This window comes from Callithrix jacchus, chromosome 2 (assembly GCF_049354715.1).
Source record: "Callithrix jacchus isolate 240 chromosome 2, calJac240_pri, whole genome shotgun sequence".
In the NCBI taxonomy this organism is placed as follows: domain Eukaryota; kingdom Metazoa; phylum Chordata; class Mammalia; order Primates; family Cebidae; genus Callithrix; species Callithrix jacchus.
This window is the reverse complement of record NC_133503.1, coordinates 52800001-52816009: the sequence shown is the minus strand read 5'-3', so window position 1 is coordinate 52816009 and position 16009 is coordinate 52800001. Positions and strand designations below refer to the sequence as shown.

Genomic DNA, 16009 nt, shown 5'->3' with positions numbered 1-16009 from the left:
ATGAAGGTTGTGGTGTTTGGGGACCAAAATTATCCTTTAGATAATCTAGACTTATAAGCATGGTCGAGATTTGGTTATGGCTGTGACTTTGTGCACATCACAGCTATACGTGGAATCCAGTTTGGGGATGTCTGGGAGACATTCCATGTTACCCATCCAGTTCCCTAGAGGTATTGTGATGGCTGCAAGTCAAGCCCTACTTTTTATGCAGTTGGAACTGTGACTCCTGAAAGCCAAATACCACTGTTTGCTTTTTGTTGTTGTGGTTATCCTATTTGGATGAATAAATGACAATGTCCTAGTTCAGCTGAAATGACTCAAGAGCTGTTTGTGAGCTAGAAACAGTGGTCACAGTTAAAAACCTGGTAGTCTTAGGCTCTGCAATAAGGAAATAATCTCTAGAGCTCCACCTTCAGAAATGGCACAAAAATGGAATGGACAAATATGAAAAGTAGATAATGGATCCACAGTGATTTAATATTCGGTGATATTTTCATTTTATGCAAATACCAAAAGAAAAAAAAAACCTGGCTATTGGAAAGAAAAACAGGAACCAAAAAAATATTTAGTGTTTGATCAAGCAAGAATCCTTTCACACATCTGCCAAGAGAGTTAAAACAAATATAGATGTTAAATAAAAGGCCCAGGTACCAAAGAGCAAAATTTAATGAAAGCCAGAACTGTTAAGTATGGATTCCTGTTGAGAAAAATGTCAATCTCTTTCAGAGTTTTCCCAATGCTCTATTTTTAAGAAAAGTGTAGTAAAAATACATAATACAAGTTAACTTTTTTCTTGCTTTTGTTTTCCTTTCACCTCTCCATTGATGAAAAGCATATTTTGCCATAGTCTTGGATGCCCTCATAGCATAGACCCCTGTTTCTAGCACAGTCTCTCTTTATCCGATCATGTTACTGGTGGGCTCAGTGGCATCTTACCAGGCCAAAGGCAAAATGTCTTTGAAGCATGTTGATGGTAGAGGGTTACTTCCAACTCTTCCAAGATGCGGACTCCCTAATGGTGGGTCACATCAGATTCTGCAGTGGTAGGCTGAAGGCTGAGAAAAATCTTGTGTGACAGCAGGGGCTGGGGGACATCAGCTGGCAGTAGTGAAAAGCAATCATCCATCTTGAGGGTCCAGTTTCATGAACCATGCCCACATTGACACGCAAGAGACTGGACAACAACACTTGAGTAGAAAGAGTGAAGTGTTTGATTTTGGAAGATTCTTTGCTATGGCTGATGATGGGAGAGTGGAGAGACATAGAGATGGCGCAGGTCCACTGAGAGAATCCACAGATAAGTCAATTAAGCTGCACCTACCCCTAGGTAGGCTCCAAAACCTTTAGCATGTCAATTGCTAATGATAACCTCTAGCAGAGAAAATTGGATAGAAGTAGGAGGTAAGGGAACAAGCCAGAGTACGGTTATCAGTAATAGCTAATGACACATGGCACGTACCGAATCATGCACCTAGGAGAGTGACTCCTGGAGAGCGGGAAGCCAGTTGCACCAAGAATGAGAGTTGGGATCTCCACAAAAGCTATACATCAGGGATTCTCACTTCCAACCAAAGTTGCTGTCAGCCTGGGCTTCTCTCTATGAACCCTGCCACTTCACCAATCTTGCTTTAGTTCAGCTTTGTGGTCCCAGTCATAGGTATATTGGAATACAATGTCCTCATGCTATCTTAGCTGGGGGAAGGTCAGCCTCTTGGGTTAGAAGTTGGGATCAAAGGTCTTAAGGTCCCTTAAATGTCATTATCAACTTAATCCATCTCCCTATCCTTCTTCAATTAATTCCTTGGGTATCTCACTATCTAAAGATGACAGAGCATTATCTGGCCACCTGCTAAAACAACACTTTATATTAACATAAAAACCCAAGTTCTTTGTATCAGCATAAACTTCATATTTGTTTTCTCAAACCTAGCACAGGGCACACCATGGAAAGCTCTATTTCGTGTGAGCTTTTGATAAGGCTTCCTTTCCCAAAATTATTCCATCACCTTTCTTTTACACTTAGCTTGCATAGCATTGCTCCCCATGTCAGAGGATCTATAGGAGAAGAGAGTGTACTCCATAGTGGAAATCCTGCTTAGATGTCAGGTAAAGAAAATGTGAGAATAGTGGGCAACATCTCCCTGGCTGTTATCTCTTCCCAAAATTCTGCTTGGTTTAGGAGGCCAAGTTGAGCCTGAGCACACCAGAAGGACATACTTCTCAGGGCTGAGGCTGACTCTAAAGAAATATGTCATACCACCTATGGCCTATGACATGGCTCTTCCACATTAAAGGAACTGTTTTTCTGAGCAGCGCTAACTTCAGGAGTTCTTCTCTGATTGCACATCTGCCCCTGCTCTCTCCACCACCCTCATCCTGAGTTGCTTTTCACCTGTGTTCTCCACTAAATCAGTGCTTAAGCAGTGCCCCACCCGGGGGAGGCATCCCACTTCTCCAACAATGTCTGTCTCCGTCAAAGACTTGGGGCCAAGGAGTGGAGGGTAACTTGGAGAGCCCCCATGGAGAATTAGTTTGAATGTTGCTTTTTTTCCTCTTGCTTGTAAGGTGTAACAAATCTTGAATCTCCAATCTGAAAACTGAAGAGGGATGGGTAGGGAGTTGGAGATAAGAAGCAAGGAGAAGGAAGGGGCCTAAGAAAACCTGCAAACCATGAATATTAGTAAGAAAAAAATTGCACACACTAAGACACACTAACAACTGAATTAAAATAAAACAGTGCAGTTTCCTCTTTAGTGTTCCAGCGACTCTACTGTCAGAGACACAGGGTTTCTCTCCCCTTATTGCAGTACAGTGTTATTTTTTTCATCCTCACTTAGCAAAGGAAAAGGGTAAAAGAACATCAAAAAAGGAAAACGGACAGCAAAATGGTTTTTCAATTCTTCAGGAAAATCTGTTGAATCATCCTTCTTGTGGTCGCAGTGGTTGGTGGTGGTTGCGTTTCATTTTGTTGTTTTTGGCACTGAAGGGTTTGGGATGGGGCTGGGGAGCCCAAGCCTGCTCCCCAAGGGGTCTCCGTCTGCTCCAGTTACAATCCCGTGGCTCCCAAGGGCATCCCTGAACTGTGGCTCATGCAAGGAATCGATTGCATGGACTTGGGGAAGTCATGGCTGACCACCCGACCATTCTCTCCACTGCCGCCGCCGCTGGCTCCTGCCCCGCTATTGCGGGGGAGAGTCGATGTCCGTATGGCTTCATTGATGGATTGCTGTGGGATCAAACAGAAACCCTTTTCAGGAGGACCGGGGGTTCTTCCCCGGGTCCTTGGCAATGACAGGCAATGGGAATGAGTCAAGACTGGACTTAATAACTCCAACTCCATTTCCGCATCCACCCCCTTTCCTGTTCTATAATGCTAATTCTGACTTCCCAGGAATGCACAAAACTATCACTTGGCTCTGGACATATCTGACCCTCTCTTAGCCTCAAGTTGAATGTTCATGAGGTGTGTTAGACCGGGTGAGACAGAAAATCATTTCTTATTCTTGCATTCTGTGATTTTTAAAGGTGGAATATTTCGTTGGTATTATTGATTATTGTGTGATGTAGCAACACAACCAAGCGGAAAAGCTTCTGAGAATGGGGTTTAGGAAACTTGCATTCTAGTTCTGGTTATGACATCAACTAGTCATGTGACTCTGTCTATATCTTCTTAGTGTTCTAGAACTTTTAAACCTCCAAGTAACATATGATTATCTATGCACCTACACACTGTTATTAGCAAGAATGGTGTTATCACATGAAAAATGCTTTGAAATGTTAAAAGAAATTGAGGGTGTGATATTGTTGGGTTAAAATGGAAAACTACGTCTGATTTGCTTCAGAAAAAATTCTAGCCTACCTCTATAGTGGCATGTGTTAAAGGAATGTAGGACTTGTTTGAATAATACAATATGCAAAATGTAATTGGAAAGGAACATGTGCTAAAGAAAATGAGAATGCATTCCAAAGATTATCATCTGTGCGTCAACTGCTTCCCATCAGCACATATACTCTGTACTTCCAGACTGACAGATCAGATGAGTGCCACTAAGCTTGTGATTTCTAGAATGTCAGAATTCTAGATCTGAAATGGACTCTAAGGATCATCCCAGCACCAGCTAAGTGGAATATTCAAGACCACAATGTAGGTCTAGAACCACATCCTCTTAGACAAGAGGAAGCATTCTGTTCAGAGTTCCTTTAGAGAAAGACTGTTGATAATACAAAATCCAGACCCTTCTCTTTTTCTGCCCATCTCAAATTTCCCATTAAGAAACAATCACAGAATTTTTGAGGTGGGGTTTGGTTTCTTGGTAGGAATCAATATCAAGGAGAATGGTCAATGGGACCTACCCTACCTCTTCTCCAGGGCGTATTCTGTTCTCACTGTCTTCTTGAAGCCTTCCTAGACTACACCAGCCTGCTGTAAGTTCTGGCCTCTCATCTTGCACTCTTTCTCTTGTAATGGTTCTACCTCCAGTGTGTAAGTTTTGTCTTCTGTAAGAGAGCTTTCTGGAAGTGGGAAGGGCCATGTCTTCTCAATCCTCAGCTATCCCACAGAGTGTCCAGTAAGCAATTAAATGCATAATAGAGGTTTTTGAATTTGTCTAAGAAACACCAACCACTTAGTATCCTTCTCAAAAAGTCTATGACTTTCTCTCTTAGATATTGCCATGATTCTAGCGACCAGAGAAATCAACCTTCTATGGCCTGACAGAGATAAACAGGGCAGTTTTGACCCATTTTTTCCCTCTGCTATCCTTTTATTGCTGGCAGTTCTGACAATGTTTAAAATGTTCTTTTTAAAATCCATGATTCAGACAGATTTGCCCCATATGATGCACCACCCACACTGGTTCTGTCTCCTCCTCAAACCTAGGACTTGATTTATTTACATTCTCCCTTGGCTGTCTTCCACTGAAGAGAAAGTGTGACCTGGATTGCATTCTTCTAAGTCAAAGGCCAAATAAATACTACCTTGAACTACACCAGGGAAATGTGAAATGAAAATATTAGAAATTAATGGTTACTTATCCTTACCTAAAAATATTGAAGAAAAAATAACATTTTATTTATATCTGTGAGAAATATGGAAACTTCTATAGATTAGCTTGGAATGTCTATCATTCATGATTTTTCTCTGCTACATCCCTTTAACTAAGGAAAAAGAAAACCACTGAAGCTTACACAGATCACCTTGGCCTTTGTTCCTTATAAGGCTCACGTATTTTCATAATAGTCCATTGAAGTTGTTGGTACTTCATGCATTTGTCTTAAAGGACAAGATTGATAACCTAGTCAACACTGGTGCTTGCCAAAGTCTGAGATAATTTAGCCAGGCATGTAACTAAAAATCTCCAAGATCGCTTCATTACCGTTGGTTTTCAAGGAAGCTGGGTACCTCTTAAAGGTCAGTGACTCCATACCACTATCATGGTGGTTACTACCTTCTTACTGACTTCTTTTCTAATATGCTTATGAAACTCAGAAGAGATAGATGGAGTCCAAACTTTGCAGTGGAAAGCAATGCTTAGTGTCAACCGCATCACTAGTTCTGAAACTTGGTTGCACGTTGGAACCATCCAGGGAGTTCTGGGGAAGAAACTCTGATGCCTGAATACTACCCTACAGATACTGGTGTGGTGTATGGCTTGGACATTAGGAGTTTTAAAAGCTCTCCAGGTGATTTTAAAATGCAAGCAAAGTTGAACCACATGATCTAATTTGTCCCTTTCACTTTACATAGAAACAAATGACTTAATGACTGATTTGTTTAAGGTAACAGTTATATGTCACCTAGTAATAAGGTGCATGACCTTCTAAATGTGATTCTTCCTAACTCCCATGGCTAAGCTGTCATATAAACTGCTGTCATTTCTCCTCCAGCCTTTTGGAATGTAGTTCTCCCTTATTCTTCCTTGACATGCCAGCCATTTCTTAAAGTTCATCCTTGAGGGTGGTGGTGGTGTTTGTGGAACTGATATTTAGAGAGAAACAGATCAGTAAAAAGTCCAACTTTGGGGTCAAACGTGGTGGCTCATGCTTGTAATCCTTTGAGAGGCTGAGGCAGGCAGATCACAAGGTCAGGAGTTCGAGACCAGCCTGGCCAATATGGCAAAACTCCATTTCTACCAAAAATACAAAAAAATTAGCCAGGCGTGGTGGCACATGCCTATAGTCCCAGCTACTCAGGAGGCTGAGGCGGAAGAATCACTTAACCAGGAAGGTGGAAATTGCAGTGAGCTGAGATCATGCCACTGTACTCCAGCATGGGCAACAGAGTGAGACTCCATCTCAAAATAAAATAATAATAATAAAAAAAGTCCAACTTCAAAGGCTCTTAATTTGGCCTTTCAGAACTCATTTCCCTAACAGTGATTGCATCTGAACTTCTCAGCCACTTGCTTTTCTAAGAAGAGTCTGCTCAGCCTCTGTACATTGTAGAATATTCTAATCAAAGCTTAAACTTCAGTAATGTCCTCATTCAGGCATTCGTGCAAAGCACCAGTGACCACCTGCTGTGGAGGATGCTCCCCTTGAGTTATCAAGTCTCTCAGCTGTTCATTAATTCCAGGAAAATATGCAAGCCCTCAATTGCTGTGGCTTAAACATGCCCCATGTTAGCATAGCCATATATAATTTTGAAAGGTCAGCAGCTCTCCTGGGGGTGGGAGAGGCTGGGGATTATTTTCCTTTGGGAATGAAGTGGTGAATAATAAAAGACTTTGCTACCCTTAATATCAGCTAAGGATTCAGGTGCCAGTCTGTTTGCCCAGGCAGAGGGGAGGGGCTGGGGACCTAAGACTTCATTCATTTTGCAATGTGTCTTAGGTTATATATTTTCTGCTACTATATGACAATTTAAATTAGACAGAAATGTTATGAGCTGCCTGAAGTCTCTCTGTGAGTCTCTCACTCTCACTTGCCACCCTTATCCCTCAGTCTTTCTGTGTTCCAGTCTCCTTGGCCTTCTTCCCTTTTCTGGGCAAGAGTTCACGTCTTTGGGTCTCTGATGCTTGTGCATCATATGCTGGCAATTCTTTTCTCCCTGGTTAATTCTTTTCATGCTTCTAGTCTGTTAAACCTCACTTTTTCAGGGAAGCTGCTCTGACTGCCCCATTCTCTTTTTGGGACAGGCTTCTGCTCTATACTTGACAGCACTGGGCATTTTTTTTTTCACATACACTCATTGAATATGTAAGTATTTGCTTATGTTCTGTCTTCCCCATCAAACTCTCAGGTTCTTGAGAAAAGAAGCTGTGTCTGTCTTGTTCTTGACTGCATCCCAGTGCTGAGTCTTGCCTGGCATGCAGTGGTGTTCAGTGTGTCTGTGGAAGGGATGCCTTTAGGGCTCCTTCCCACTATCCCTGTGACACTTGTCTTGCTCAGGGATACGTCAAAGGGGAAAGAGACTCAATGACACCCAGCAAAGGATTAAATACGATAGTCAATCAGATGAGGGAAACTGATTGTAGGGCTGCATTTTATTGTCTTTGTGAGTAGCACTGTGGCTGGGACTGGAAGAACACAGATCAGGTGCCCAAAAATGATTCATTGCCATGTAGTTGAAGCAGGACAGAGAGATTTAGGAAAAGTGGCTTGGCTAGTAACAAAAGCCCGGGTTTGTGGAAACCATACTGGAGGTCTAATTCCTGGTTTTTCAGTTTCTAGCATGTGTGACCTAGCTAGGAATAGCTACTTAGCTGCTCTGAACTTCTATTACATCTGTAGGATTGTAAGAACATGGTTAATGAAAATGTGTAGAAATCATGTTGAGCATAAAAGTTACTGAAAAATTATCTTTCCTTCTTCCTTTCCATTCCTCTATCTCTCTCTCCCACCCTTCTTTCTCCTTTCTGCCCCCTCTTCCTCTCCTTCTTTCATCCATGAGGAGTGAGGAAGAGCTTTTTAAGCACTGTTGAGATATGAGAGGATGGCCCTGAACTAGTTTAGGGGCTCAAGGCCTTAAGAGTGGGCCAAATACTGTGATCATGGAAATAAATGACAGGGAAATCTCCCACTGAAATTCCTTGTCATCATAAAGTTGGGTCTCCCTGTAAGGTTGGGGCTGCACTTCTGAAAAGAACTAATTGCTTTTGGAGAAGGCTAAGCACAGAATAATAAAGAGAACTGCGAAGGTGAAAAGTCTGAGACCCAAGTTGGATGCATTCATTTTATCTCTTTCGGATAAGAGAGGAGGTGATGGAGCATCAACAATTAAGGGCTGGGTTGATTAATAAAGAAAGTATCTTTTCTGCAGTTGGAGGATTGAAAATTCTATTAGGAGCCTCAGTGAGTTGGGCAGAAGTCATGCCAATCAATGGAATTAATTCTAGAAAATTGTGGTGGAAGACATTATATTAATGACTCCAAGAGACCCTGATGCTGGCTTCTGAAAAATTTTAAATCTTCATTGTAAAGGGAAGGGTAAGAATGTCTCCAAGAATCTATGCCATGACTCAGTGGCCCCTTTGAAAGATTTTCATTTTAACCTAAATAGTGTGAAGGTCAATATGGTCCCAGTTTTAAGAGGATCCCAGACATTATCCCCTCTGGTACCACCACCTGGCATTGGCTATGATTATTGGGAGTCACTGTGATCCCAGAGAAAGGGCTGGATGTCCAGGAGCTTTTCCGCTTGGTGGATGACTGGTCCCATCATAGTCATGAACACAAACATGGGGCCAAAACTGCCGTTGTTTGTAATTCCTAGACTGGGTGGTTTTGATGGCAATACTTGCTTTAACCAAGAGCCATTCCCACCATGCCCTGACTCATCCTCTAAGAGATTTTCTCTTTTGGATACTATTACACATTAATTTTACTATTAGTTACCCTCAGTAAGTGGGATGCCCCAAAAAATCAGACACAGCTCCTTACCTAAAGGAATTCACAATCTGTATAGTTCAAGAACCCAGCTCATGTAAATAGGGGAAATAAAAAGAAAGTTTTAAGGAGGATGTATTTGGCCACTAGTAACAACTATTACTTGAAATACTAGTTATCAATGTCATTATTATTTACTGAGGGCTTACTGTGGCCAAGGAATTTTGTCTAGCTCTTTTTATATATTATTTCATATAATTATTACAACAATTTTATGAGGTATGTACTAACACTGCCTCCATTTTATAGAAAATGAGAATCAGAGAGTTAATAAAACTTTTCTAAGATGACACAGTTAACAAATGGAGCAGATAGAATTTATAACAAGATGGTCATTCTCCAGAGCTTCTACTCTAGATGGTGATGCTGTATCATGTCTTAGGCAAGCAGTGAGAAAAAAAGAAATCCTATCATCTGTACTGGACCAACTCTGGGCCTCTGGTTTGATTCATGGTTTATAGAGAAGGTTTTGAGGGATGGTACAGGTTGTAGCTCCCCTAGCTCTTGTCCTGTTCCCCTTTTTTTGCCACTGGAGTAGCCTTTCCTTATTTTGGGGGGTAAGGTAGGAGAGTCTTTAGTCCTGTGTTTTGAATGGAATGGTCAAAGAGCTTTGAGTAGGTTCTAGGAGTCCTTGTGTGTTCAACTAAGCTTCTTGGAGGTCTACATTGGGTTTAGGGCCTGAAGCCCATGCCTTTGCAGTTCTTGTCTTTTGAGAAGACCTTAGAGGGACCTGGAGATGAATAAGCTGGTCAAGGGTAGGATTGGGGTGTTCCTAGATCCCTGGTGAAATGTCACTGAACTTCCATTCTTTAATTGTTTCTTGTTGCTCCTTGGGGAAGTTGCCTTTTAAATAAAATCTATGAAACAGAAGACAGGGTGAGAGATCAGCCCATTTGAAGGAACATGAGGTAGGGGTAAAGGTATGGAGTATGTGAGGAGAGCAGATTGCTAGAGTGGGAGTGGGGTAGGTAGGCTGACATGGAAACGCTGAATACCAGGACAGAAGGACCCCAGCTCCTCATGTACAGAACTAAATACAGAATTTCTAAACAGAACGAGCAAATGCCCAGAGATGTCTTCTTCAAGGGTGACCCCAGAGGTATGTGTAGAATTGAGGTCCCAAGGCAGGGAGAGGCTGAGCAGGAAGCTATGTTTGGATCCAAGAGTGGGCATACTGAGCTTTGGGGGCAAATGTCTGTTGAAAAGTGGGCTTCTTAGGGTACATTTTAATAAAGCAAATTCTACCAAGGGATCTTGATAGGCTAGTCAAGCCAAGGTAACAGCATAGGTCAACATATCACCATGGGTGCATTGCCCAGAGGGACTGCACTTATCTTCCTTTCTGTATCTAGATCCCACCTGTCCTTATTAATTTTGGCATCTTCCCAGAAGCCTTCTTCAATTTTTCTCCTCTAAATTCCTATAGGCCATCCTATCTATACCATAGGTTGCCTCGTTAACTATTTTGTGCTCATTCTTTGTGGAAGGTGAAAGGTGCTGAAGGTCATAGAATGCACCTTCCTCCTCTCTGAGTCCTCATGATGCATTTCTCATGGTATTGTTCACATGATTAACTTCCATAAATAATTTCTTACTGACACTAAATGATGAGGGGCATTGAGGATCACTTAATCCAAACTCCCTTTTGATACTTGAACCCATATCCTTGTCAAGAGTTATTCACCCTCTACTTGTATACCTTCAATGATGTTGAAGCTTGTTACTTTTTGGGATAGTGTGGCCTCTCTTTAGACAGCTCTTTTAGAAGAGTAGATTTAGTGTATTGTGTTGACATTTATCCTCTATCACCTTTAGTCATCTGTTCTTGTTGTTTACTTTGGGACTTCAAAGAACTAGCCTGTTTTCTTCTTCCATCTGGAAAGTATCAGTATTTTACAGACAGCTCTTAAATCCTCTGCAGTTCTCTTCTCCAGTTCCTTTTAGCTACATTTGATGTGGTCTGGGGTCATCTCACTAATCTGCTTACCTTTCTCTGCACATGGTCCTCTTTGTCAATGTCTATCTCCTAGTGTAGAGCCTGAGAAAAGACCCAATTCACCAAGTATGACAAGGTCAGCACAGAGTAGAGGGTGGACATCCTTTTCTCTCTTTTGCAGCCACACTTCTGATGCAACTTCAGAGAGAATCGGCCTTTGTAGCCATCACTCTTGCCTCTCACAGTGCTGCCTGTCCATTTAAACCACTAACCTTTAATCTCACCGACCCCCCTCTGGAAGATGCAGTTGTTCTCTTGGGCCTTGTGTCTGCCCTGACATACCCCATCTTCCTTCCTTTCTCATGACTGCCTTTGTCCCTGTCACTTTACTCCTAACAGCTTTCTGCTTCCTGTCTTGCACTGACTTCAACCACCTGTCATTCCCCACCCTTTCTAGCAAAGGGACTCCCAAGAAACCCAGCTGCATCACAGAACAGGTTAGGAAAAAGGCCCGGGAAGACGATGCCACCTTCATCCGCTTGGATTCACTACGGGATTTGTAGCAGAACTCGATTAAGGCAACCAGCATGGCTAGTCCAAGTCCTCCAATCAGGATGTAGAACACGCCAGCCACATTGCTGAGGCTCAGAGCACTTGTCTTGTCCTAAAAAGGAGGAGGGAAAGGAAGGGGAGGGGGAGGAACAAAGTGAGTCAAGAGGCTAAAGACCATCCAAGCATCAGCATATTTACACACATACACTCAACCCCACACCCTCTTTAACATTCACAATAGCTGGATAGGCTATTTATTCGTTGACCAAGTGTTAAACATTCCCCAGGAAAAAGGTGTGTGTTTATATGTATTTATACTTTTTCCAAGCATCCCTGATTATGTTGAATTTATAATTACAATTCCCCTGTCCTCAATGCCTTTTCTAGGATGGAGACATCACAAGAAATTCAGGGAAGTTTCCACCAAAATCTGCACCTTTGAGCTTACCCCATTCTTTCAGAAAACCATATCCCTTCCTTTTCAGCTCGATTCCTGCCCCCCAATTCCCTCTGTTGCTTGGTAACGCATTGGCCTCACTCATTGTTTATGTCTCCGAGCGTTTTTCTGAGAGTTTGTACTTAAAATGAACTTTCCCCTAGATGTGCATTCGATTTCAATTTAATAAGACAGTTATTGTACATTTAATAAAGATCAACTGATACATTTGTTAACTTACTACTCTGAGTGCTGATTTAGGGGGAAAAAAACTAGTGGGCTTAGAATAGTAAAAAGGCACTGATATGGAAAAATGGCTCTATTAAATCTTAATAACTATGCTTAATTGGTGTCATTTTTCTGTTGGAGGTGCTTGCTAAAAACATTGTAGGCAGGCCCAAGTGGCTGAATTTAGAAATCTCTGTTGCCTGCGATAAAAGTTCTTACACTGGTTTGGGATGAGCAGGGTCACAGAAAACAGTGCTTCATTTTTACGAGTCTGAAGACTAGTACTCATGTCTAGTTGGAGGTGGCCAGAGCTCACCCTATGGAGCCTGAGGAAGGCCACTGGTCTGCTGAGACCATCCCTGACTTCTGTCACCTCCAGTGGGGTTCAAAAGTGAAGGGCTGAGATACAACACCTTCCCAAATAGTGAGAACTATCAAACACAACTTGGTCGTGGTGAGAGGTAATGATTTGGGAAGAGCAGGGAGTTGCTCAGTCAAACTCTTGACACAAGCAAAAGAATAACTTTAAATATTGGGAGAATACTTATCCCTAGATGTCATGGCGCCTCTAACAGCTTTGTTTATATTGTTCGTTTATGTACAATAAGTGTCTCATTGAATTAAAATGAAATGCATGCCTCGACTGGCACAGGTACACAGCATCGTTGGCTGGTTGGTGGCACTGGATAGGATATGGCCTTTATACCACTCCATGTGTTCCTTTTCAGGTGGGGATATGGGTGAGCCATGCAAGGGGTGGACTGTGTTGTCCTAGAGACTCTTCAACTGACATCTGCCTATTAGAATCTGGGCATATGGAAAGAAATCGCCTATTGACCAATAAGTCACTGGCCTCTGCCCTAGTTCTAGTTGGTGCATTGTACAGGATTCAGCAGGACTGAGTCTGGAGACTGCAGCTGGCAGAGCAGCATTCCCTTCCCTCCCAGTAGCAGCCCTGGCCAGCAGAGCTGTAGGATTATCTAAAGCATACCCCCTTGGTGGCTTCCTGTATTGCTAAAGCAGATGGCTCTTGAATATAGGTTACACTTGGCAAGGCATAGCCTGGCCTTGGAAGCAGTAGAAATGATTATTCAAAGGACTCAAAGGGGCAAAATTTCTCCTGCTCTGCTATAATGGCTTGACAAGGGCAATGTGCAAAAAATGAGTTCAGTGCTTGGTTCAAGAGTTGGCTGAACAAGCAAATTCCCACTTCACATGATTTTTGGAACACTCAAAATGTCTCCCTGTTTGTTGTTCAGAAGGCATGTATTTCTTTCTCTGGAGAATAATGCTTCAGAGTCCTTGGGGGACTTACAGTTAATAGAAGTTCCTATTAAACTCTTCTGTTTAAACAAGGGTAGGTGTGGGGTTTGGAGGCATGTATTATCAGCTCAAATGTTAGTAGAGTGGTTGACAGTGGAGCTCAGAAGGAGTAGGTAGAGGGACAGGCTTGAGGGCATGTGGTAGACAAGAAAGCTGGAGTCTGCTGACTTCATGAGCTAATCAGTTTTTCAATAGCCAAAGCACACCTTGCCCCTTTGGTTGCCAGGCTGTTTTCTTCTTGAAGTTCACCTTGGTTGTGGATGGCCTCTAAGGACAAGGGAGTGATAGGCATCTTTTTTTGTTTCTATTTTCAAAAGATGCTAAGAGGGTATCTGCCCTCCTGGCTTACAAAGAGGAGTGTTCACTTCCAGTAAATCTGGGAAGGAAGTGGGGTGAGATCTTCATATGGACATGAGGTGGAAAGGCATGTTCTATGTAAGCAAAGAAAGAGGGTACGAGAGCATCCTTCACCTTTGAAGAGAGCCTCTGGCCCAGGGAGATGGCAATGTGTGTGAGGAGGGACACATTCTTTACAAAGAGGGCAGCTAGATGGTATAGGAATGGCCACCTTTTGCAGGGTGCACAATGTCATCGATCACTATTTATGCTGACATGGCTCTGTAATAGAGGAATCAGGAAAGACCTCTGGAATCAAGGGAGAACCTGGGCCCAATCACCACCAATATCACAGGTAACACAACCACCTAAATTTAGATTTATTTAATAGGACATGAAAGGACTGGTGTTGGTGTAGTCTTAGTCCAGATAGCTGAGGAGTTTCCATTTACACAAGATGTTCTGATTCCCCTTAGGTGTGTCATTAGCTTTTCATATGATCTTTCTAAGGAGGCCTGAAGCCATGGTCTTCTGTTTAGCTGCCTTTTCTGACTCTCTTTGTCTCACTCTGTGGAAATAAAATGGGACATCCTGGGGCAGGGACAAGAATCCCTTTTATTTGAGGACGATAGCTCTGGTTCCTTATCTGGCCCACAGTGTCCATAAAAGAGGCCAAAACCTAAAATGCAATAAAATATATATTTAAAAAAAAAGAGGCAGCTTCCTTGTAGATCTGTGTACAAACAGCTACTCACATTTCACAGCTACACACTAACCAGCTGTGATCAGGGAAAGGGGAGAGGTGGAGTTTGAGTCTTCAGTGCACCCCTCAGGGTACCCCATTCTCTTCCTATTCCATAGTAGCTGCACAGCCCAAACACTAGGCAACTTGCCAGTGGGGGTGGAAAAATCATAACTCATCTCCCGCTAGGAGTGGGGAAAGAGAGTGACAGTACTAAGAAGAGTGACAGGCGAGAAGAAAAATAAAACTCCGGTCTTGCAGAATCACTGAGCTTGTTGCTATAGTGATGAATGATGATGAGTGGTGATGAGATTCCCCTCCCCCACTCATCTGTTCTTTTTAACCTGTTGTCTTGATTTGCTGTCTCCCTCATATGGAAAGGAGATTTTTTCCCCCATGTTTCTCCTTGTTCTTCCCACATATTGGGTGACTGTCTCAGGCTCCCTCTGTGCTTCTGAGCCAACATTCCTTCCAAGAATGTAGGGCTGGTTCATGAGGAGGTCTGAGCCAGGCCTGAGGCAGAGAGACTTGAAACTTTCTGGTTTTTGTTTTTTTTTTTTATGGAGTCTTGCTCTGTTGCCCAAGCTAGAGTGCAATGTGTGATCTTGACTCACTGCAACCTCTGCCTCCTGGGTTCAAGCAATTCTCCTGCCTCAGCCTCCTGTGTAGCTGGGGCTACAGGTGCATGCCACCATGCCCAGCTAATTTTTTTGTATTTTTGGTAGAGTTGGGGGTTTCACCATATTAGTCAGGATGGTCTTGATCTCCTGACCTTGTGATCCGCCTGCCTCAGCCTCCCACAGTGCTGGGATTACAGGCATGAGCCACTGCACGTGGCTGAAACTTTGTTTACAAAATAAGCAGAAAGTTCTAGGGAGAAGCCAAGGCTTTTGGCCATCAGACCAGTCCCTTCCACTGAGACTGGTACTGCCTGCCATCAAGACCTGCTAACTCTGGACCAAGGTTCACTTCTCCAAATGCTTTCATTCCTTCTTATCTTCTTGGAGAAAGTGTAAACTCATACAAAGCAAAAATAAAGTTTTGTTTCTCTTTATATCCTACTGAAATTCCATTCATTTTCTGTTATGCTTACATTTGGATTTCTAGGGACAGCTTATGTGTCCTCCATATGCTGAATCTGTAATCTAACTTAGCCTTTTAGGGCCACAAAAGAAGTCCATCCATTAGCCTTTCTGCTACAGTAGGCTTTCTCTTGTGCTTTTTCAAAACTTGTATTTTTGGCTTATGAACCATTTCCCTGAGCAGTTGACTATTTCCTGGGAGTGAAGGATGAGTGGTTGGCTAGGCTCACTCATTAGCGAAGACCAAAGTGAGAAAATTATGAGGAGGTGGATTTGGTTCAACTAAAGGAAGAGCTTTTAAATAAACAGAGCTGTCCAAAGGTGGAATGCACTGCCATAGGAGGTGGTGAGTTTCTCACACATGAGCACATTCAGGAAGAAGATGACGAGGTCATCTAAGGAATTCAAGCACTGAACACAGAACTGGACCAAATGACCTTTGACACTCGTCCCAACCCTCAAAACATTAAGGCACCTAAGGAGTTCCT

The 16009-nt window shown here is 42.7% G+C and overlaps 1 protein-coding gene across 8 annotated transcripts in view; it reads right to left on the bottom strand.

Annotated features, from left to right (window-relative positions):
* Nucleotides 1-456: 456 nt before the first annotated feature.
* The window catches only part of GRIA1 (glutamate ionotropic receptor AMPA type subunit 1), a 316986-nt gene continuing 301433 nt past the window's right edge, over nt 457-16009 (bottom strand). For all 8 annotated transcript variants that reach the window (XR_004738739.3, XM_054250998.2, XM_078363550.1 and 5 more), the window contains 2 exons: nt 11352-11486; nt 457-3247 (listed from right to left, as the gene is read on the bottom strand). Coding sequence is in view for 7 of the 8 variants with exons in the window: in XM_054250998.2 (XP_054106973.1) it covers nt 3047-3247; nt 11352-11486 (336 nt within the window). In the remaining variant the exon portion in view is untranslated. The remainder of the gene's footprint in view (nt 3248-11351; nt 11487-16009) is intronic.